Genomic DNA, 24,413 nt, shown 5'->3' with positions numbered 1-24,413 from the left:
GCTGTACTAGGGTCCAGCTATTTCCAACAGTAGACAAGAGGAGAGTGAAGGAATAGGGCAATTGTTTTCCAACTTTCCTAGCCTCCTGAAATTTAGGGCTCAGGGATTTCCTAGATCAAAGGTGATGATTTCAAATTTCATACTTAACCAGAACTTACTAAAATTTGTTCAAACCCTCTTGGAACCTATGCACATCAACTACTCACATTCCATAGCTAATTATAGATTTTATGAAGACATACTATTTTGCTTTAAATTTTTGCCCAGTTGCATTTCACATGCCTTTGTTAACTGTTTTGGTTCAGCTTTCCATCAAACCTCATGATTTTATACACCTCCCTCCTGAAGTGTTTTCCTCTCTAACACAAAGCTCCAGTCTATTTCACCATCACACAAAAGGGTGCAATTTCTAATCTTTGACCATACCTTTGTGATGAATCTGCCCCCCCCTTCTTGACTATGTAATATCAAGAAATGAGCTAAACAGAAGCATAGGCTGGCTTCAGTAGACTGGAGGACAAAAACCTTTAAGAAAGACTTTTCTGAAGCCTAATGGAAAGAGAGAGGTTTGACCCCATGGACTTCTAGTGAGATTTCCACACTCATTTCCCTTAGCCTCTTTGAAGTTCTGACTTGACACAGCATGGGCTCATTACTTTGTGCTGCCATTCTGAAGCTTCCTCTTCTTTCTTTTTCTTGGCCTCCTCTAGAAGTGCAATCTTGGCCGTGAATTCAGCAATTTCTGCTGCCTGAAACAAACAAAAGAACAAAGAAGTAGTTTTAATTTGGTATCAGTCTGGCTTTGCAGTGGAAGAAAGCAGAACCTTTGCTATGATCCAGCTTGAAAAGAGTTAGTTACATCCACCACTTCTCTGTGAAAAATAGAAATTTTAAGCATACATGACAGAGGGAATGAATCAGAGTACTCTTGCCTAATGGAAACATGTCCAGAAAAAAAAAAAAAATTATCTTCTGCACTTCCAAAGCTTGCTGGGAAACAGCAAGCTGTCATTACAAACTAGCATATGATTCTGGATCATAATCTCAGTACTATTAAGCTAAATCTTGCCAACAGAATTATGTGCCAAGTTTAAAGATCAAAAGCTTATTTATAGTTGAGAAATAATTTCTTCTATTTTCATGCCTTTCTTGATTATTATTCACAAATCTTGAATTAGAAGTAGTCTAACAAAATGTGAGAAGACACTGCAAATACTGGCAACGGGAGAGGAAAAGCAAAAAAATACCCCAACAAACCCCAGTGTCACCAGCTCTCCACCATTACCATCAAGCTTCAGAACAAACCCGCCTCAGCAAACAAGCTTCCCAAAGGGCTGCAGAAGGAAGCTACTCAGGTTCTCAGCTGGATAAGCCTGAGACTATTAGAAAGAGAATGTAATGAGTTTTGTCAGCCTGAAAGGTGGCGGTCATCTTTTCCTTTTCATCTCCTACAGACCCAGAGTTTTATTTTTGCCTTGCAAAGTAGTGGCAAGTCTAATGCAGTTTTTTAAAACAGTTCCCACAACACTCTGTAACAGTATTTCAAGTACTTTTGTCTTTCAATGTACTTCTTCATTTGACATAATCAAGGGTAAAGGCTAAATTTTCAACTGTCTTCTCTAATTTTAATCCTATTTTGAGGAAAAAAATTAAAGTTTCTTACTAGCTGTTCCTGGTTCTTCATTTGATCAGCTGCCTGCTTGGCTAGAGCAGCTTTGGCTACTTCAGCTGCTCGACGCTCTTTTTCCAGGCGTTCTGCTTCCTCTTTTGCACGTTTCCGTTCTTGATCCAGTTCTAGAGCTCTTCGAGTCTGCTCCTCTAGCTCTGCCAAGAGGAAGGTTTGCAGACAAGGTATCACTACCTAGCTCTTCCTCATGTGTATCACAGATACCAGCTGTAACATGCCCAAAATAAAGTAACCTAGAACACTAACCAAGATTTACAAGGCCACCTCAAACTAAGAAAAGCTGTTGAGTGTGTTACCCAGAGCTCCGTTCCATGTCTGGTTTCCCCCCCACTTTAAGTTATTCTTTGGATATGCTTCATCTCACTTGACATTTCTGACAGCCTAGTGTTTCAAAAAAGTGTCACCTCACTGATAAAACTAAAAACCCAGATACAGGTACATATACATGCTCCTACTGTGAGGATACTTCATGTATGTTAAACCACCCTCTTACAGAAAGAAAAAAAATCTCTTCTTTTTTATTGAAATACCTGACAGATTCCTTAATTGCAGCTGAAAATTTAGACACGTGCCTCCAGCAAAATGATTTAAGACCTACTAGAAGGGTCAGAAAAATTCTTAGTATATCAGAGGAGGAAAACTTTAAATCAAGGGAGAGATAATAGCTGTCCAGGTGCCTGCATAGCAAAATATTCAAATCTAAAGGGCAGAACCCTTAGTGAAATAGGAAGAAGTAATAATCTAGGAATACTGGAAGGTTAGGTTTACACAGACAAAATTATACTCCTTCCCAATAAGAAAAACCAGGTGACTGAAAAAAAGTCTTTCTAAAGCTCTCTACTGATTCTAATGATAAAATTTCTGCTATGATCTTAGCTAGGCACAGCTCTCATAGACTCCTTCAATAGAAAACCTAAACAACTACTCATTTTTCCCAACAATCCATTTGCCTTCACCACAAGCTTTAATACTATAAAAGCACCTCCCCAGATATGCTGACACATGCTTTATCTTTGTACTTCTAGTGTTAAGTAGTAAAGCAACCATTATTCTTCAGTTGGTTTCCCAGGCTGCTACTACAGTTATAAAATTAAATGAACAGCATCACAAGTATGTGGGGTTCTACAAATCCAGTACCTAGAAATTAAATAAAACAAAACTATTTAAAAACACTACTCAAACAAATCTTCCTGTGAAGATGGAGAACACAAAACTAACCATTTATATAAAGACTTTTCCATGTGTGCATAGAAGGCTAAAAAGACCAGCAACACGTGAACATTTTGTATTGCATCAGAAATTAGGCTATATTGCTCACAAAGTTATGAGAAAATGTGTATTGTCAAAGCTCCAGAATTACTCTGACACTCTTTTGTCCTGGGCGAAATAGCTCTCCCTAAACAATTCCACAGCACAATTAGAGTGTTACTTGTCTGGATGTGTCTGTTCTGCATTGAAAGACTGAAAAATGCAGGGGTAGAGCTGGAGAGCAATGCCAGGCATATGTAATTTATGTACTTTATTTGCACCGAGTTAATCAGTGATTTTCTCCATGATGCTTGAAGCCAAGAGTTAGGAAACGAAAGGAGCGACAAAACTTTTATGAATGTGAAACAAACCTGAAGCAGGAGGAAAAAAAAACCAAACATGGAGAGGAGGGACTGGGAAGTCATGGAGGCAGTGAATCTACAGGGTGAATCAACACAAAGAACTGTGATTGGTGAAACTACATGTTTTGTCACTCATGTCTGAATTTCTCAAATCTTACAAGGGAATAGGAAAGGAGGAAGGGATGAGGAATTTCCAAATTAAAAGCTAAATTCAACAAAATCCTACAGAAAGTACTTTGAATCTTCCCCTCTAATTTCCCTGCTCCTTTCAACTCCAGGTGTTCAGCACTTTGAACATTTCATAATTCTGAGTTGAAGAGTGTATGAATTAATTTTCTTTTCAAATCAAAACTTTTGCTACATTAGAAATTGGTTTTATATTTAAAAGATACAGACAAAAGCATGCACACTGTCATTTAAACACTAAGAAAGAATATCTCTCATATCAAATAAAACACCACTAAATTCTTGCCACAATTAGTAAAATAAATTTAGCCCCCCCCCCCCCCCCCAAAGTACCAAAACACACTTTTGACATACAAAAAGAATTGTGGAACTGAAGGACCCAGCTAAACTAAGCACTGTCACTAGATTTAAGAAATCTATGACCTCACCTTTCTGAGCTTTCATTGTTTGCTCCTCAATTTGTCTTAAGCGCTCCATTAATTCCTCCTTTTCACGCTCTATTCTTTCCTTTTCCTTTTCTGCTATCTCCCTTTTTTTCTTCTCATTTTCTAATTGTGCTCTGAAAAAAAATCGTGAAAAGGTTTTTTTTTACTCTCCAACATATTAAATGATACTCTTTGGATGCAGGTAGCAAATTTTTTCAGTTTATTCAGCTTGCAGAAAGGACAATTTTAAATGCTTCTAATCCTGTTTCTGCTTCAAAATACTTTAGAGAAGAACAATTTATGAAGAAGACTGATAATCAACCTTGGTTCAGCCAGGTAAATCTAGAATTATATCTGCATTTTAGGCATTATGTTTCATCTGGGCTAGAAATAGCAACAGTATTTTTTAAATATATTAAAGGTAAGCCAGGACATTCTTCACTGAACTTGCTTTAAGGGTTCACTTGTAGAGTATAAAATTCCATAAGAATCAAGCAACAGAGAGGTAAGACTTGCACAAAATACATAACAGGAACAACAGTACAGCTACTATTACTGTGCTGGAAGCTTAAAAAAGATACGCTTTTATATTAAGACAGGGGAGCCATGCCAATTCACAAACCTGCTTACACAGTGCAGAAAGAAAAGCAGTTTTCTCTTTTCTAGAATTCTAAGATATACTACATTCTATGACTTCTTAAAAAGGTAGACTTTTTTTTCTGTTTCATGGAAGTTTGTTAATTACCTTTCCAATTGTTTCTGATGTTTCTCTTCTCTAGCTTGGGCCTTCATCTGTTGCACTTCAATTGTATCAGGTTTCCTCCGCCTCATGTACAATTCATGATTTCCCATACACAGTGCCAAAATTCGCTTGTTAATTCTCAGACGGGGTGCATAAAAAACAAAATCCTAGGAAAAAAGTAATTCCAGTATATCCATAAACCTAAAAAAATACACTTAGACAGGATTCAAAGCATTACTGCATTCTTGCATTGGTTAAATGAAAACTTACAAGTATTTTGATGTTTTGAGCAAGTGAACACCATAATCTATAAACCTACTTACTGTCAGAGACTTATAAGATAAATTCAAAATTGCACCTTGAATACTGCAGAAATTAGCTGGTTAATATAAAATATTTAAAAGTTTTCAAAAAAATGAGACTATTCTCTACTCTATTCTGAAGTCATTTAACCTAGAAAGTATCATAAAATGTGCTGTTGTAATAAAAAAAGGCACAAAGAAAAACAGGAAAGAGGCAGAGAATTTAACATCTTATGCTGTCTTTTCAATGCATCACAAAGTATTAGTTGACTTAAAACCCCTCAACATTTAGAAGTATCAATGAGAAGGAAAAAAGAGAAAAAAAAAAGTATCATATTTCAAAATGAACATTTTCTTTTGACTACTGACTATTCTATCAGCATTTACTCATGCCTTAATGCCAGAGCAAGTCCCTGCAGGCTTAAATCTCTTCATATAGCAAGTGATACTATTGTACACACTACTTACAGGGGCCTTTTTGTCAATTGGCTTTATGACAAACTTTTTGTCATTAAAAGAGATGTTTCTTATTTCACTCCAAGGAAAACCAATCTTGGGTGTCAGCCTTCAGAGAAAAAAATTCTCATTAGAAGCAGTAAGGATGTGCACTTTATATAGATATGAGTTCAATAAGGCTTATGACTGCACTATTCTCACTATTACACTTAGCTACATTTAGAATATTACATTTACAACATTATATTTTAATGCAAACATTAACAACAGTTCAAGTATATTTTGGTAGATTTTTCTTTTTAAAAATATTCCATCAAATTAATTACATTTTAATAAATTACATGGCATTGTAACACTAGAAATTTTGATTGTGACTTATTCTACTACTATTACCTACATGCTAAACATCACAAAATTTACTCATTCCTTATATAGCATTGGTAACTCTATTTTCACTTGAAAGAGTAACTATTGAAATGTGAGAAACTGCCATTCCAAATACTGAAATTAAAGTAACTTTCAGCCATACTGTACTTCTGTTTAGCTCAGATTTGTGTTCTTACATTTTCTGAATTCAAGTTAAATTTATTTCCCTTGCATCTTAAATGAAATACATTAAATTCAGAATTTGTTACAATGTTACGCATCAACCGCCATAACAGTAAATATTTTTCTGTCAGCACTGAAGTTTTTTTTTAATTCATATTATCTTAATTATAAATACCAGAAAATATTTAAGTATTTGATTGCTAACTATCAGGAGACAGGAAATACCAAAAAATTGCCTCATAGCTCAATCTGATCTGAACATTTTGAATATTTCCTGCTTTCAGGAGTTATATTGCCATCTAATGGCAATTAAGGCTTACAGAATTTTGTTACAGAGTATATATGTCTAATGTTGACTGCTCCCATCTGGAATTTGACATATCATGTGTAACTTCAAATCACTGTGAATAGTCTGTTGACATCAGATACTACTAAGAAGTGCTTGGAAAGAAAGAAAAGAGCAAGTCTCTTGCTCTATTTCCAAATTCTTCATATTTCCTACATTTCAGCTCTTCCCTCTTCAAGTAGAAGAGATGATTTGGTCTCTTTATCAGGACACATGAATGATCTATTTTCTTTGGTGTCTAAAAGGTTTCACTTTTAAATATCGAAGTTTTCCATGCTCCAACATCTACAATCCTCGTTATGGCTCTTACAAATGTTTCTCATTAAATACATTGCTCAGCTTTAAAATGTCCTTTCCATCCTGACCCAAGGGAATGTTTTGAGTGAAAAGTACAGGAAGAAACCATATAAAGATGGTCTGGCTGTAGTAATCCACATAAAGCAATGTACATTTAAACTTCCATAGAACTGTTTCTCCTTTCCTTTCTTTTGCATGCCTAATCTTTAAAATTCAAACATTCTAGCAGTTAACTTCTCTCCCTCTTTTTCCATCTCTTACATAGATTAGAAGGAGAACCTGTTTTGCCAGATCTTAGTGAACACACAGTAAGGTGGGCGTTGTACAATCTCAGATAGCAACTCCTAGGACAGAACTGCAAAATTATTATTTCCCACTTACTTATCATCATGCTCATAAATATTCAGACCCAAAGCATCAACTCCTAGCCACAATTCAGTTCCTTTTTTATTCTTTATTTCAAAATAGTTGACTCCATACATTTCCAAGTCTTGTGCTATCTTAAGATATTCCATCATAGAATCTTCCCTGATGAAGAAGAAAAATTGGTATAGTTTAGACAAGAAATCATAAGTACAATGTAAGAATAAGGGAACTACAGAAAAAACAGCTGGGGTAAAATTAGTTATGAATTAAATATCTCACTAAAATAGTTTAACTCAGATACCTTTAAGAGCTCTACACCCTAATATCCAAGTAGAGTCCAATCATTGCACTTTGTGTTTCCATGAGATAAGCAAATAATAAATGTATTTTAGATGCAGGCAACTGTGGATGAAGGCCATTGACAGCCTTACTAGAAATCATATAGGTAAACCAACAACCTAGCTGGAAACTCAACTCTCATGGAAGTCTTTCATAACTACCCACCTTGGTCAGAATAAAAGAAAGCCACTTCCCAAACAAATACCTCCCAAAACACACCCTAATAATAATGAAAGGTGTCATGAACATTTTTTACAGTATTACCTTAACATTCCCCTGTGCTCTTCATGCCAGTTCTGTATTCTTTCTTCCCACTGTTCTTTTGTCAGTTTGTGCTGTTCTAGCACGCTGTGAATAGAAATTGTTGCTCTTAAATGACACTGACAACCAACTTAACCTCTTTTGTTGCACAGCACAACATATGCTTTAACTGAATAAACTTAAAAGATGACTTCCTATATACTGCTCGTATTTTTAGCACAGAAACAGAAGCTTTGTATTTCAACAAATTCCCTTCTAATTTGTATTTCCAAATTCCCACACCAAAATAGTGTGAAAGTCACCTCTTTTTTCTTGGTATTCTATATTCTTTGTAATATCAAAGTCAAACCATTGCATATCTCAGCTAAGTCATAAAAAGTAATGTTTACAATAGCTGAAAATGCACACCTATAGGATCCTCTGGAAACAATGCTGCAAATTAATCTCTATTTTTGCAAAGATACACCCAAGCGTTCATTCTGCTGTCATTTGAAAGAAAAGGTAAAACATTACAACAAGTTAGCAGACAACCTTGTCGAGGGTTTGTTTTTTTTTTTGGTGGTTTTGGGTTCTTTTTATTTTTTCTTTATGAATAAAATCAATAGGGAACCAGCTTCAGAAGGCTATTTAATGTTTAATCTACAAGAGGCTGCAATGATGGAATTATATTTTGGCCTACTAGAACTTTCAGTGTAGTACTGCAGTAAGAACTCAAATGCATATGATAACTTTATTATGCTTTCATTCCATGCACCCAGCATTTCAGGTGTTTCTGGAGAAGCTGTTTTAAAGGACAATTAAAAGATCATCTGAGCATTTGTCTACAGAAAAAGAACACCTTAAGTATATGAATTTGTGTTGTACTCAAGCACTGCAATATATTTTATTTGCAGCACACTTACTTTTAGGAAATTATTGTCATTTAAGTGTGCAAAAACCTGAAAACTGAAGAAAAGGAGAGAGTACCAAATTAATTTTAGTTACTTTTGTATTGGAGAATTTTGATTTTAATTTAGCAGAAGCAGGCCTCCACTAACATTAAATTATTTTGGAGTACTTTGGAAATGTGTAAAATTAAATCTGTGCAGATGTTTGTGGACAGGACCAGAAATACATCTCAAGAAACATGTAGCTGTGATGCTTCTTTGTTAAAGTCTAAAACAGGATCTCTAAATTTTACTAGCAAAAAGAGGAACTCTAAGAGAAAGCCACTATTAAATGCATGTTATCACTTAATATTTTATTTATAAAGAATGTGCTAGAGTTAAGCCTATGTGCACCATTTGGTGCAAACCCCATCTCACTCACCGCTGGGGGAGAAGCCTGTCATTGGCTAGGTAGCCCAGTTTATGGATCTCCTTACTGTAATCTCCATACTTGGACTGGACAGCATAGGAAGCCAGAAGAACTGCAGTTTCTGGTGGGCAATATATTTCATCATTTAAGATTGACTCTTTGACTTGCAGGAAGAAAAGTCTCTGTGTTATTTCCTGAATTAATTCTTCAGATACATCCTCTGGAAAAAACTTGGCCCTGAACTTAAACTGCAAAGGATTTTCTTTCCGTACATCTTGCTGTGTTACCTGAGGAAGAGGAATAAAGAGAAAAATAAAAAGAGCACTAAATGGTAAATTAAATGCGATTTAATAGTACTTAACTCTTTAGCTCCTCTACACTGAAACCCAGAGCTTCCAGACAAGCCCACTGTGGAACTCACTGAAAGGTTCACATGGCACAAACAAGTTCATCAATTTGAATAAACCAGACAATTCTGAAATACTACTTAAAGGCTGATTGGAGAATTTTTTCTTTTTTTTGGTAGGCTTGTGTGAATTTTTATTTATCACAATAAAAACCTGGAAACTAAGAAGCTGCAAGACATTGAAAAGACCAAAACTACATTCAAGGATGGTTTGCAGGAAGTAATAAATTAGGGTCTAACAATGGCTCGTTAGCAAGAACTACAGCACATTTCTTCAATGTGAGTTTGAAGTTGGATTCTTTTAAAAGTGTTTCAACTATTGAAACAAATAGATGTACTTTGTTTCTGTCCCTGTGTATCTGTAGCACTACAATGTTTATTGTGTATGAAACAAGACACACATGAAATTCTAGGAGACTGATTTGGTGGTTGGCAGGCTTAACTGACTAGATTTACCACAGAGGAGAAGCAAAGATTACATAAGTGCAGACAGTGGGACTTGCTCCTAAAACCCATCCAATTTGCCTCCTAATATTGAAGATAAAAAGGTATTCTTGATTAGGTTGAACTAAAAAACAAGTATCTCCATTCTAAACAGTGTCATTAACAAATAATTTGACAGCCAACATTAAAACAAGAAGTGACTATTCAAATTCACAACTAGAATTTAAAGTAAAATGAACCAGTTCCCAGTAACTGGGAAATACGAGGTACTCAATGCCGTTTGCAAAAAAAAAAAAAAATTAAAAAAAAAATCCTACAGTCTACCTATCAGATACCTAAATTTTAGAAGCTGACTATTTTGCCTTATTTAATGATAATTATTTAATGTATGCATACAAATTCCTGAAGCTCAAATACTTCTTGTACACACGCCCAAACTGTAAAACAATAATTCTATTATGTTCTGCTACATGAAAATGGGACAATCAATCATATGAATTCAAGTTTTCTTAATGCATGCATGCATGCATTCCACAGTACTGGAAACTATCTCCTCAAATTAAATATTGATGCAGCTTTGCATATTCTTTATAACTAATCTAAGTTAACTATTTTGTCATTTAAAGCACATGAAGTGCAATTTTTCAAGTAAATTTGAAGCCAGCTATACTTCACTTAAGATATTAAATCAGCAAAGCTTATACAATTTATTCAAACTGTACACTTGGCTAAATATGAGGGAATTGTTACCTTTTTATTTAGCTTCAGCCAGGTTGAGTAGCCTTTGCTGTCCACATACTGCAGCCCAAAAAACCAGACTTCACGAAGACCAACAGTTTTCACCACCTAAAGATAAATGAGCCATAATCATCAGTAATCACTACAATACATTTTTTAACTGGCATTGTGTAGCTTAATAAAGCTATGTGAACAATTTCAAACTGAAATGTAATCAAGTCTTACAAGAACAAAAAAAAGATAAAATAGTACCAAAACATCAAGTTCAGAGAACACCAGAGTTCTAAATAAACTCAAACACTCTAAGCTATCAACTGGAGCGTGCAGCCCACTGTGTAGACCCAGCATTTGAGGAACAGAAGGTAGTAACAGGACCCTGAGGTTATAAAGCACACCTGGGAAGTGACCTGCAGCCCTATGGTGAAGCGAGTACACTTCAACAGAAGACAACTGGTAAAATGATAATAAAGAGTAATATTTGTGAACAAGTATGATGTAATGCGGATGAACTTCTTCCTTCAAATAGTTCTGCCATCTTCTAAGAGTTAATGATAAAAAGGGTAAGGATCATCTCCTAATTTAACATACATGACTTCCCTGTAAGATTTCAGATCAGGTCTATCAGCAAAAGCTACTAAAGAAGCAAAATTGTCCTTGACTAGAGGAAAGGTTGTTTTATGGATACACTGCTTAAAAAGATGGATGAAAAACACAAGCTGTTTTCATAATAGAATTGTAGTAGACTAACGAAGTCCCCCAGGACTTTAAAAAAGGATGAAAGTGATGTGACAAAAATCTGCTGTAAAAAACCTTACATAAAGATCTCTTAGCAACAGTAAAAAGATGAACCTCAATAAAAGATCATTTTTTAAAAAAGCAAAACACTGTACATAAAAGATAACAATTTAAATTATGTGAACAAAGTACTGGTTGTAAAGCAAAAAGGCAAGAAAGCTATTACATTACTATACACATGTATGGTATTTACAAATCTCTAATTCTACATAAGGACTGATCACATCAACTTATAAAAAAGGATGCTGCAGAAATGGAAATGTTTCAGAAATGCTGAAAAGAATGATCAGTGACTTGGAACATTTTCTGCATAGCTAAGACGAACTAGGGCTACTGACAGAGAAATAAGGAAGGCGGTGATACAGGTCTATAAAATTTGCATGGCATGTAGAAGGAAAAAGGGGAATGATTGTTCATTATTTCTTATAATGCAAGAATCAAGAGAATCAACAGAAATTATGACACAGCAGGCTCAAAGCAAACAAAAAGAAGCACTTTTACTACAGAGAATAATGAAACTGTGGAACTGTTTTACAAGTCTTTTGCACAGCAAAAGCATATGTGGATTTAATAAGCAATTAATCAGAAAGGTCCAGCAAAGATTATTAAATGACTGTAAACTCTGGCTCCAAAGATCACGCATGGTAGTACTTACATATGTCCTCAGGTTGGACCATGGTGCCAAGCTGCTTTACTGAAGGCTGTTTTATGGAAGCATTCAGATGCATGTGAAGTAAATAGAATTTTACACATAGATCCTCCTCCATTTTAAAGTAGTACTATCGGGTTGCAAAATTAAGATTTTGAAAATTAGAAAATGTCATAAGATAACTATGCAAACTTACTTCTGCTGCCTTGCATATTTGAAAAATCACTTAACCATTCAAGCGTGCACCTTTTTTCCTACTTTATCATTTCACTTCAAAAGCACAAAACAGACAATGTTTGTGGATCCAACCTTACTGATGCCTTGAGTGAGCATGGTTATTTCCTCTAGAATTCCCACATAATTTACTTTAGACCATAAGAAATGCTTAGAACAGGTGTATATTACTAGTATGGTCCCAAGCAGCATTAAATTTGGTGCCCCAACTCAGGAATTTCAGACCTGCTGTTTCTTTTGGCACAGATCTCCTATACAACACAGATCAAACTACTTATGGCTTTATCAGATGACTGAGAATGCTCTTTACTTAGCAGCTGTCCAAGCTGAGCCCTTGTACCTTATCAGCTCTCTGAGCTGCAAAGAACTGCAGATGCTCAACAGCTCTGCCCGTAAGGCATAAGGAGACAAGTGCTTATGCTCACATCAAAACATTTTGCTCTCAACCCACTAACTATGGGCCCTGAGATGCACGTGAGTTAAATACATACAACCTGGGTACAGCAATGCAGAGCTACACAGGTTTGCCAAAACAACACTAAAACCAACAGAATCCACAAATAAGGAAAAAGCATTGCCTACACTGCCTCTCAGCTCAAAGGAAAGGGAAATAATCTTTCTGAAACTTTGTACCAAGATAATACATGCACTTGTGCACAGCAGTAGCATGTTAATGAAAAGTAAGTAGAGAATGAATAACTTAGGAGTTTGATTCTGGCCCAAAATTCTATTAAGTAGCTTCAGGCAAGTGTTCATCCCATCTGTAAAACAGATTTATCCACCATCACATCCTACAACTTGACTATTAAGAGGCAATAAAAACTTCTTGGAGAAGAAAAGCAACCTGAACAATGTTTGTCTGGGCAAATCACAACATACATCTAAGACAACCTAACAAGGATTTCATATGGTCAGCTTCCACAAGATTCTAAAGAAGGCTTTGGAGACATCTGGAAAGGACAATGGATAAAGGATAAAGGAAAATTACAACATGAAATAAAGGAGACAACCCTCACATTCCTTCTGAACGGCAGCTACAGTCAGCCAAAAGCTACTAATGCACAGTGTTAACAAAACAAAATAACTGACCCACAATTACCACCAGTGTGTGGAAACATCCCTCACAGGGTTCTTTCTCTCTCAGGAAAGCTACAGATGCTTAACTGGTTGACTAGAGGAGGACAGATCCCCTCTTGCCTATTCTGACCAGCGACAGGATAGACAGAGGGACCAAAGATAAGTATGTTAGTACACCTTCTGAAATGCAAGTAATTAAAAAAAAAAAAAACAAAAAGAAAGCTTGTGCAATAAATAAGAAGCTTGCTGAGTTTAACAATGGAAAAGAGAAAGCCACAGATTTCAAATGCTGCATTCTTGCCTGCTAGCAGATGAAGATGATGAGAACATACATATGGAATGGGAAACAAATCAACAACTCCAGAAAATACCAATTAAAAACCTAAGAGAACGCCAGCTGGTAAAAGGTTGAAAGGTTGTTCATCAAAAATGTAGGGGAGCACTACATAACAGCTGAATCCATGGAGAGGTTATTTTCTGCAAACAATAACCAACCTGCTTGTCATGTTCACCACTTCTGCATAAACCTTGAAGGCCAATCCTTTCAGTAACAGTGCTATTGGATTCTCTTTCTATAGAGAAACAAGATAACTTTTTGTCTGGAAATTTCATGCTGGTTTCACAATATGGTTCAGCTCTTGATGTTACACAGTGGAACTCACACGTGAATTTAAGAGCAGGCTAAAAAGTGTTTCTCACACACAACTACTCTGGTTGATTTTTCTTGACCTACATTTTTTTTCAATTTCAAACTCCAAAGCTAAGAGTTGGTGAGATGTCAAACACCACACAGAGAACTGAGGAACAAAGAAGAGAGCACGACAACAAATTCAGGACTGTATCTTTGTTCCCTGTTTGCAAATGCTCCAATTTGGATGAGCCTGATTACCTGGGCACAAGACATTACACAGCAGAATGTCACCCCACCCAACAGTGAATGGCATAAGATAGCAAAGGCTGCCAAAAGACAAGTAACAGCTTGAATCTTCTATGCCACAGAATACCATACTTGTATTTGATGATGACGACGTTGGTTAGACAAAAAGCAAGACAGCCTGTTTTTTTCAAGAAGTCTTTTTAAGAGTCATGAAGTTTATTCCTATGTAGGGGCTGAAGACCTACTTCATAGGTATACCCATATACTGCTACTGATGTTTGAGAAAGGGCAGGCAGTAAGTGTTAAGAGTCTGTCATTTCAAACAAAAACTGCAAAGGCGATTTTATTCATCTAAAAGTTCAGTATTAAAACAATAAACATTCTCTTCTTTTCAGTTTATATAATAAGACATTTAATTGACTCTAAAAGGTCAACTAGAAGTTTTAAGAACTTTTTTTTGATGTGTTACTTTCTCTTAGTACTCATCATTACATATTTCAAGCATCTATAGTGGAATGGACAGAAACTACTAGACATAACTGTTGACCTACTTAAACTATTTTTGAAGAGTAATTTGAGATATTTCCAGATTTCCTAAATAAAGGCATACATCTTGGATCTAGATAATAAAACATATTTATTGGTATCTTGTTGGAAAATGACAACACATTGACAGGTTGTGACTATTTTTAAGGTTTCCTCTAACACCCATAACACAGGTCAAAAACTTGTTTCAAGATTCTGATGACCAACATCACATGAGCGCAAGAACAGACCAAATCATTCACTTGGTCCATTTGACTGATGTACAACACACCATCAAGTGACAGTGTGCAGCTGTGATAGGTTTGCAGACCTTAAGCACATTAAGGTCATCATTTTCAACTATTCTTTTTTCCTTTTCTTTTTTTTCCATAAATTCCAAACTGGTTCATAGAACAAAAGTATTTAGTTCTACCATCTGGGAAGATAAAAACCATCTTACACTATCTATTGTTGGAAAGCAATTGTGTTAGCTTTCATTAATGAACTTACTGTTACATACATATTTCTAAAATATTCAATTCTAACAACTATATTGCAGTAGCAACTATAAAATTACTAGACATAAAACACACAATTAATTTCAAAGCAGTTCCATACACAATTTATCCAAAGCCTCACTGGTACCATATTTAGAGAGTTGTCTTTGAATTCAATATGTTCCATGAGAAGTAATGAGGAAATTCACACTAACTCAGAGCATAGCTTAGATAACATAAGAAAAAACAATCTGTACATGTGAACACTGCCACTTTTTTAGACTATGCCTTAATAACCACAATACTCTTATGTGCTTGCACTTATATACATAGAGACATGTAAATTACCTGGTCAAAGAGCTGCTTGCCTGTTGTATTGGGCTGGATGGCAAACTCCAATTCTGCATCCATTGTGGTTACTCTGACATTGATCTACAGAACATAAGGAAATATTTAAATCATACTGTAACAGTGTAATGCTTCTATAGCCTGTAAAAAACAGTAAGTTCAACAATTTTAATGGTCTTGTGTACACACAGAACATAGCAGTAAGAAAAACAGAAAATTTGAATCTGAAAAAATTCTCATCTTCAGTCTAAAAGCATAATCAGCATAGTATTTACCAGTAGGTTGGAAGGTTAAATTAGAAAACTAAGCTCAAAATTAATTTTATGGGAAAGCTGACATCACTACTGAAGAGCTGAAGAACATTGGGAAATTCAGCTACTGGGTACTATCTTTCAGAGGGCTTCCCAAATGCATGCAAAAGTTCTTGGTCACATATATGTCATTTTAAGGTATTTATGCCTATATAAAAAGACAAGCAGCCTCCTGCTTGCCATTTCCAAACTCAAGAAGTTTGGTGGTCAAATTAGGCACTTTAACCAAGCTCTAGGACTAGAGCTTGTACATCTCAGGACGGACTAGAAGAAGGTTTTCACCACTGGAAAGAAAAACTACAGCAGTTAGCTCTCCTTAGTGCCAACCTCCTTTAACTCCCTTCCCGCAAGACTAAAAAAAACCGCCACCATTCAATGAACCTCCTTCTCCTGAAAGGGAGGACCATTTTCCAGATGACTCCTGACAATCACTCAGCTTATTTGTTATAAAACAAGAAGTCAAATACTGCAGGAGCTAATTGGAAGCCTTACTTGGAAGTACAACAGCCCTTTCCAATTTCTCTTCAGCTAGTACAGAGAGAAGTGAGAATTTCCATGAAACAGAACAAAGTTTTAAATGCACAGCACTGTCTTCTCAGTGTTAGAATGGTCCTCCAACTCCTACTGCCAGGGTATCAATAACATTTTATTAATCTTTAGAGCATAAGAATATAAAGCATTTAAGGTCAAATATACCTTCCTATAAATGCAGAGAAACCAAACTCACACAGATATATTCTAATTTCTCTCTACTGTAAAAAAGGGCACAGGAATAAATTAGGACTTGTATTACAGGTTCTTACACTACTTGATCTATGCATGTGCAAACCATTTCCATTAACTCTTTCCCTAATTTTGCCACCAGGTGGAATACTTTGAGAAGTGATTGTCTGGAAAAGAAGGAAAGACAAAACACAGAAGGGAGATCTCAAGTGGGGAAAAAGAAAACTGCAGAGCAGTTTGTCTTCATGCAACGGATGAAGCTTGATCACTGCTCCCTTCAGCATCAAGGGGGATATACAAGACAAGAATAGCAGGAACCTGAGGACATCTAGGTTATAGACTTGCAAACAAGAATGATAGAGGGGGCTTAGCCAACTTTACTGTGTGTGCAAGCACTGATAAAGAACAAGAGATGAACACTTTGGAGTAAAAGATAGTTTAGTTTTATTGCAAAAAATAAAAATAAAAAAAATAGAGGGTGTGTGTCAGGAAGAAGGAAAAATATGCTTTCTACAGATTCTCTCAGTCTCTCTATTTCCTGAGAAGAAAAATAACCCTTATAGAATATAATTCATCTAACAAAAAAACTAATTTAAAATGGTAGTTCTAACTCACCGCCAGTTACACTAGTTTAAGCATGAGGGATTGCCCCTTAATTACAAAAAATTAACTTTTAAAAACAGTCTTTCTACTTAAAAAATGAAGTCTTCTTTAGGGCAGTCACAAGTAAGCAAGTTACAAAGAATAAGGCCAAAAAATAATTTTATTAAATGCCAACGTGCTCTGTTATATAACAGCACCATTGCCAAAACAAGAAGCGTAACAGATCTACAAAGCACAAAAAGTTCAAAACTAATTGCAGCAGCAAAAACTTCTTATATAAATATCCTTACTACAAATGTCATCTACAAATGCAAGAAATACTACCTGAGAGTTTATCCTTCACAAGAACTAGAACACCCAAACAGTAAAATAATAGCTGTAATACAGAGACGAACTCAATACAGCTCTAAATTCTGTTGGCTTCTGGATGTTACTGCCCCAAAAAATCTGAGTGCTCTAAGAGTACAGAGCTACACCTCCAAGAGGTACAAACAGACATTAAGAGTACCTAGCCACTTATACACAATACACCAACCGCTTAAGCCTGCAGCATCTCTGTTTATCTTTGTACTTCCAATTAACAGATCACTCAGCTGCTAATCAATATTTACACATTCAGTTCTAATAAAAAAGTTGCAAATTAAATGATGGCAATGTAAAAACATTATCTTTTGTGATATGAATTATTTAAGAAGAGACAAAAGTTAACACTACAGTTCATTTTCTTTCTGAAGGAATTTGGACTGACTTTGATGTTTGGCATACAAATACCAGGCTTCTACAAATTTGTAACATTGTTTCACGCCTTCAATTATTTCTGGGCATGGAACATAAGCAAGTTACTTTCGTCAAAACCTGAAGAGTCCTGAAGGTATACTTATCTAATTCAAACCTTGATAACAGGGCACCCTCTCAACAAAAATCAAACCTCTGGTACCAGTTGCATTGTCTGTAAAATAAAGCTAGCAAACTACATTAACAAGAGTCATTGGGGAAGTTTGCACATCATAAATCTGGCAGGGAACTGAGAAAACACAGGCAGAGAAAGAAGGTCCAGGAGCTTCAGCAATGGTGTGTCACTCATGTAACCTCTGCTTTGTATCTGGTTACTTTGACACAATGCTCTTTATGTGACATTGGTGGCGGGGGAAATGATCTGAACCACAAATTATGAGGACTGGCACTAATCTAAATCAACTTTACCACACAAATACAGAAACAGGAAGGAGCTCTTGCAATGGTGACAAGAGAAATGCATAAAGGCTTCCTGTAGCAAGGATTGGAAGGATACCACTACACATACCACAAGATCCATTCAGTGCCTGCTTTTCAAACTTGCTCTCACCAGGATCCCACATCTTTGTTACCAGAACCTAACAGCTCCCTTCTTCACACAGTTCAGCCAATTACTACCTCAAGTGTGCGTACTAAATAGAATCACAGAATAGTTTGGCTTGGAAGGGACCTTTAAAGATCATCTAGTTCAATGCCCCTGCAATGAGCACAGACACCTTCCCCTACACATCAGGTTGCTCAGAGACCGATCCAACCTGACCTTGAATATTTCCAGAGATGGGACATCTATCATTTTGCTAGGCAATTGTTAAGAGTTTCATCTCCTGCATCATAAAAATTTTCTTACTTATATGTAGTTCAAATCGATATCCTTTTAGTTTGAAACCATTCGCCTTGTCCTATTGCAACAGGCCCTGATAAAATGTTTGTCCCCACCTTTCTTATAAGCTCCCTTTAAGTACTGAAGTCACAATAAGGTCTTCCTGCTCTGTCCCCCAAGCAGAACAACCTCAACTCTCTCAGCCTTTCCTCATAAGGACAAATGCTCCATTCTGTGAACCATTTTTGTGATCCTCCTCTAGAACCTGTGCTGGGACCCCAGAGCTGATGCAGCCCTGCAGGTGGGGTCTGAGCAGAGCAGAGGGGCAGAATCCCCTCCCTGGCCCTGCTGCCCACCACTGGATGCAGCCCAGGACACCACTGGCTTTCTGGGCTGTGAGAGCACATTGACAGCTCACGTCCATCCTCTCATCCTCCATCCATCCCCAAGTCCTTCTCAGCAGGGCTGCTCTCCATCTGTTCATCCCCAGCCTGTTGACATGGGGGGATGCCTCAGCCCAGGTGCAGCACCTTGCACTTGGCCTTGTTGAACCTCAGGAGGTTAACATTGTCCCACTTCTCGAGCTTGTCCAGGTCCTTGGCATCAGCAGCAGGCTGAGTTTATCTGTATTTTACCAGACTTGCTTCAGAATGACTAAACATGGCCAAAGGAAAGGGAAGAACACACACTAAAGAATTACACGTTGATTATTCTTTGCCAAGGGAACAACTGATGTTTTGATAACAAATGTTGCTAATGGGTTATGAGGATATTTGCCACAACTCACAAAATACTATTTATAGAAGAATATTCCACAGCAAATTATCTATTAAATAATTTATCAAAACAAATAAAGAGTACAGTCATTGACAATATCTGGAATAACAAACACAGTTGTGCACTTAATAAAAGCCCGCACTTCATAAGGAAATTATATTTTTATTGCACACATTCTTTCAGCTTTGAGGACTTGAAAAAGTATGTCTACACTTTCTTGTAGTACCTAACTTCAACCCTTCACAATTTACGGGACTATTACACCGTCACCGCATTAACCTTTGAACCTCTCCTCAAACAGATACAGTCCATGAAACATGCACAAAACCTGGCTGTAAGCTTAATAATCTAAAACATTATATTACTGTACTTCAGCCATGCTTTGCGAATATTAGTTATGGCACTTCATCATGAACTCCAAAACTGAGTAGGTACCAATACTGAGAAAAAAAAAAGCCATTTAAAATAACATGGAAATGGTTTCCAGAGGCTTTGCTTTGGTTTAATGAATGCAATACAAATTAGTCATTTGCAAAAGCCACAAAAACCAGTCTGATTCATAAGAAAATTGCATATGGCAAAAAAAGTTTGTTCAAAGAGCTCCATCACACTGGTTCAGCCATTTACAATCTCAAGTTTGCATATTAAATTGTGTTAAGAGTAGCAGTACATTAGTCCCACTGCTTCACAGACTGCACAGCAGTCTCTCCATACCAATGTCGAAGTAGAAATAGGAAGAGATGAAAGAAAAAAACTTTATGAAGAAGATAAGGTAAAAAGGTAAGAATTAAACAGCATTAGGAATAGAAGGCTACAGAATAATGTCAAACAGATTTTACTAATAGATGAATCAAGAAAACAGTCCTCCAAGCTGACATCAGTTGTCTATTTATACTACAGAAATAAATCATAAATTCATGCCATAATTCAAATACTACATTACACAGACTCAAAGATTTTCCTGTGTAACAACAGCACTGTAGTAAAAAAAAATTATACACTATTTTGGTTCAATCACCTTACAGAAATTGGCTTAATCTTGCTAATATTAGAATTTCAAACCACAATATTATTCCAGAATTTGTTTATTTACTCCTTCTGAATACACAATATCATAAAATGTTGAATAAACCTAAAAAAAAAAGTCCTTCTTAATCTTAGTAACTTTAACATCTATCTCTGTTACTCCCCAGTGTAATGCTTGCTTTCTTTCATGCCTGGTAGTCTTGTACAAAAGTGCTGCAAATTATCACCAAATCAGATGATAATTTAACTATTTCTACACCCTATAAATACAATATTTCAGTCAATTAAATCTGATCTTAGTGTATGAAATGATTAACAGTTATGTAACCATGATGTCTAATTTTAGCTTCTATGTTTCTATTTTCAGCGCAGATCTGTGAGAATGCCATAGAGCTGAGAAACATTTTGTATTTATTCTTTTAGGAAAAAAGCACTGAAAATACAAGTCAACAAATATTCTGTTCTTCAGCAAGCTGACAACTAAACATACTGAGAACAGCACTTGCAACAGCCCAAATTTTGATTACAGAGCAAAGACATAATTAAAGAAGTCATCAGTTTTATTCAGATGGATCACACCATGCTACATGAAACTAAAATTCACACTGCTAGGTAGAACAGAAAATATTAAGTCTTTTTTAAAAACAAACTATTTGGTTGTAAAATCAGAGTAGATGCTGAGTAACAGTTGAAAAACTGGAAAGCCACTTTGTCACAAACCCAGGCAAAGTGAAGGAACTTTCTACTGAAGCAATCAAAAATGAAAATGTTTCAATTATGTATACTAAAGTTGCTTTTACCCTTTCAAAACAGCCTTTTCAACCAAACTATTTACCTACTAGCCTCTAAGAAAGAAAATCTGAAACACATTAACTTTTACTGCCATGTTTAAGAATCATTCACAGTGGCATGAAACTTATTTCAGACTGAGACTTCCAGGAAAAATGAAAGATGTTTGCTATAAAATTCCAATACACCAGGACTTTCTACTGGTCCTCATTTACTTAATTTTGTCTGGAATACCACGTAACTTTACAATGTGAAACCAAAAAAAGTGAAACCAAAAATTTATTTAATTGCCTTTTCTGTGGTTCAGTGGGTACTGATTTCATTTAAATTGATCTATGGCTTATTTATTTGTTATTTTCTTAAGGAAGTAATTAATCCCAGAAACCTATGAAGAATTTATAGTTGTACAGCACAGGTTTACATATTTACAAGACTACCAGACCTGCCTGAAAACTATCAATTAGATCATCACAGCAGAGTCTGAAAAAAGAAAACCTAAATAGGTCGCAGTAATACAGAAGAGATAAAATGACGTTGTCAAAAATCTCACCACTTATGTTACCTGGGTTTTCTCAGCTTTTACCCATGATTATTTCATTAGCTTTCAGGTTAAATGATTTCCAGCAATAAAGCTACAGGACACTGACTGTCTTATTGTAACAGCTGTCAAAAATAAGCAGGGAGTTAAAGCATAAACAGTTTCTGGACTAGAAGTACATTTGGTTATTGTGGATTGTCCATAAAGACAGCTCACAAGAGCTCCAGTAAACGTCCATAGCAAGAGACCTACTGTCCAGTACTATCAAATCTGAGCAGAACAGCAAGACTTTTCAAAGAACAACATCAGATTCATTAAACATAACCATGGCTAGGTTCTTACAGTCTCCAAAGAAGAAAGAAGGCAGGGGGGAGGGGAGGGGGGGGGGGGGGGGGGGAAGAGAGGAGGGGGGAGGAAGAGAGCTCCAAAGCCATCATCTATCATTTAAGAAGCAACCAGAACAAAAAATGAGATTTGATTTTTATAGGTAATACTACTTAACCTTTGGCAAATAACCTACTTCTTCATTCACTGATTACCAACTATAATTACAGCAACCTGCAGTTTACAGGAAGACACTGAGAAATGTAATCAATTTCATTTCATTTATAATGACTCCTTTCACTTGGCTTCCTTCTAGGATTTCACACACACCTACATCATCAAGAGACACATGAACTCTTCATAAAAAGTCCCTTTTAAAGAAAAAAAAAATTATCTTTGGCACAAGGCCAGCTTCTTTGCTAAGATCTGGTAGCTAATATCCATTATTAGGGTAGATTGTGCGCTCTTCCAACACCACCGCAATCTCAGTTCTAAGGATATTGCTTTCATCGTGAACAACTCTAAAATTCTTATTTCCTTCAATTTTCTCTGGTCCTTAAAATAGAGAGAACCCTGCCAGCCTAAATTTCATGGTTCCAATCTCAGAATTAAAAAAGAAGTTACATCACCCATGCTTTTTTTTTTTTCCTAGTCACCACTTCTGTGGCTCCATGGGTCTCCAGCTGCATGGAGCCGAAGGCCTCAGAAACGGCATGAGCTCACAATGACTTTTTGCCTCATCCTTAAAACACAGTTTTCCAGTTGAGAAGCTCCATCAAAGGCAGTATACTCAATTCTCATAGCCAGCACTCAAACAAAATAGTATGCTGCTAATTCATTTTCCTGCCCTTTATAGTGCATCTTTCTCTCACCAATGAGCAGGATACAGACAGCTACTTCCAGCTGGAAAAAGTGCCAAGATACTGCCCCTAATCCACAGGCAGGAAAAGAAGAAATTACAGAAACAAGGTACGACCATTTGATCATCAGACCAACTGCAAAGCTCACAACAGAACTTCAAGCCCTAAGTCCCATGGTCACATTATTCATCAAGCTGTACCAGTTCCAAATAGTGGCACACAAAACTGATTATTTACAGGGGTAATTTCTTATTAATAGCAAAAACCTTTTATGTATCTACATATCGGGATGTATGTGTATACACATGCACACAGACACATTTATTCTCAGCAATAGACCTGCCCTGCTCCTAATCTGCTACTAAAATGAAACATTAGTAAACAAAGAAAGCCTGAAGGCTATTACATAAACCAACCGAGTTGAGTAGAAATAATCTGACAATTCAGTTCCCTTTCTGAATCCTTTTCTTACTGGATACAGGTGGAAGAGACAAGCAAAAATCATTTAACACATGGCAGATGAAATCCTAAGGTAGCAATATAACATTACCAGAAAAAGAAACAACCTACTGAATAATTATCTCCTCAAAGACTTCTAGAATTATTATCAAAACAGAAGATGGAGATCTTTTATTCCCCCTGGGTAGAAAGTGGATGAACCCTTATCTTCTTAGCTGAAATGAGTGGAACAGCAGAGCACAAACTGCTTATTTCCTCCATTCAAACTTACTTTCTATGTGATACCCTCTACCATGGTAAAACTATTAACTTAGTGCAGACACTCTAGACATGTTCTGTCTTCCCCTGCCAAATCCCTTAAACTGATTCTCACAGATAATGAGTCAGGCTCAAATTATGCCTCCAATAACTACTGTAAGTCAGGTCATCGAAAAGTCAACAATTCCTGAAAAGTCATTCCTCCTGCCAGCCAAATGGGCTTCAAGTGCTGCTCCCATTTCCAATTGCCCTCCATGCAATTTGCAGTACCAAGGTTTCTTGATCTTTTTTTCCATTTGTTGGTACTAAACTGTCTCAACTTCAATTGTAGAAGATCAAATCTTATGAAATCTAGAAAGGGCAGAGTCAAAACAACTGGAATAGTTAAGATTATCTCTCTAAAATGTAAAAAACCTTCCTAGATTTTAGATGACTATAAATCTGTTACTTACTGGTTTCGGCATTTTTCTTGTTTTCTGTAGTCTCCCGTCCACTTAAATCTTCCAAAAATTCTTCACCCCCTTCTGCCAAAAATAAAATTAAAAGGCTGTTTTAAAATGAATCAATTATCACAGTAAATAGTACAAATTCCTATACAAGTACACAAGTGCTATACATGTACAAAATACACTTCTCAGTAGGTGACATCTAGAAAGAGCAACTAAATAGCCAGAGCCA

The 24,413-nt window shown here is 36.2% G+C and overlaps 1 protein-coding gene across 1 annotated transcript in view; it reads right to left on the bottom strand.

Moving 5' to 3' along the window:
• Nucleotides 1–24,413, bottom strand: part of RDX (radixin) — a 36,396-nt gene that overhangs the window by 3,842 nt on the left and 8,141 nt on the right. The window contains exons 2-12 of the mRNA XM_084226559.1: nucleotides 24,188–24,259; nucleotides 15,453–15,536; nucleotides 10,463–10,558; nucleotides 8,875–9,149; nucleotides 7,570–7,653; nucleotides 6,982–7,128; nucleotides 5,421–5,517; nucleotides 4,654–4,817; nucleotides 3,912–4,042; nucleotides 1,664–1,824; nucleotides 657–749 (exon numbers count right to left, since the gene is read on the bottom strand). Of these exons, the coding sequence (XP_084082685.1) occupies nucleotides 657–749; nucleotides 1,664–1,824; nucleotides 3,912–4,042; nucleotides 4,654–4,817; nucleotides 5,421–5,517; nucleotides 6,982–7,128; nucleotides 7,570–7,653; nucleotides 8,875–9,149; nucleotides 10,463–10,558; nucleotides 15,453–15,536; nucleotides 24,188–24,199 (1,344 nt within the window). The 5' untranslated portion in view covers nucleotides 24,200–24,259. The remainder of the gene's footprint in view (nucleotides 1–656; nucleotides 750–1,663; nucleotides 1,825–3,911; nucleotides 4,043–4,653; nucleotides 4,818–5,420; nucleotides 5,518–6,981; nucleotides 7,129–7,569; nucleotides 7,654–8,874; nucleotides 9,150–10,462; nucleotides 10,559–15,452; nucleotides 15,537–24,187; nucleotides 24,260–24,413) is intronic.

Source organism: Fringilla coelebs, assembly GCF_963513975.1.
Source record: "Fringilla coelebs genome assembly, chromosome: 2".
In the NCBI taxonomy this organism is placed as follows: domain Eukaryota; kingdom Metazoa; phylum Chordata; class Aves; order Passeriformes; family Fringillidae; genus Fringilla; species Fringilla coelebs.
The sequence above is the reverse complement of the archived record's forward strand: the minus strand, read 5'-3'. Positions and strand labels throughout refer to the sequence as shown.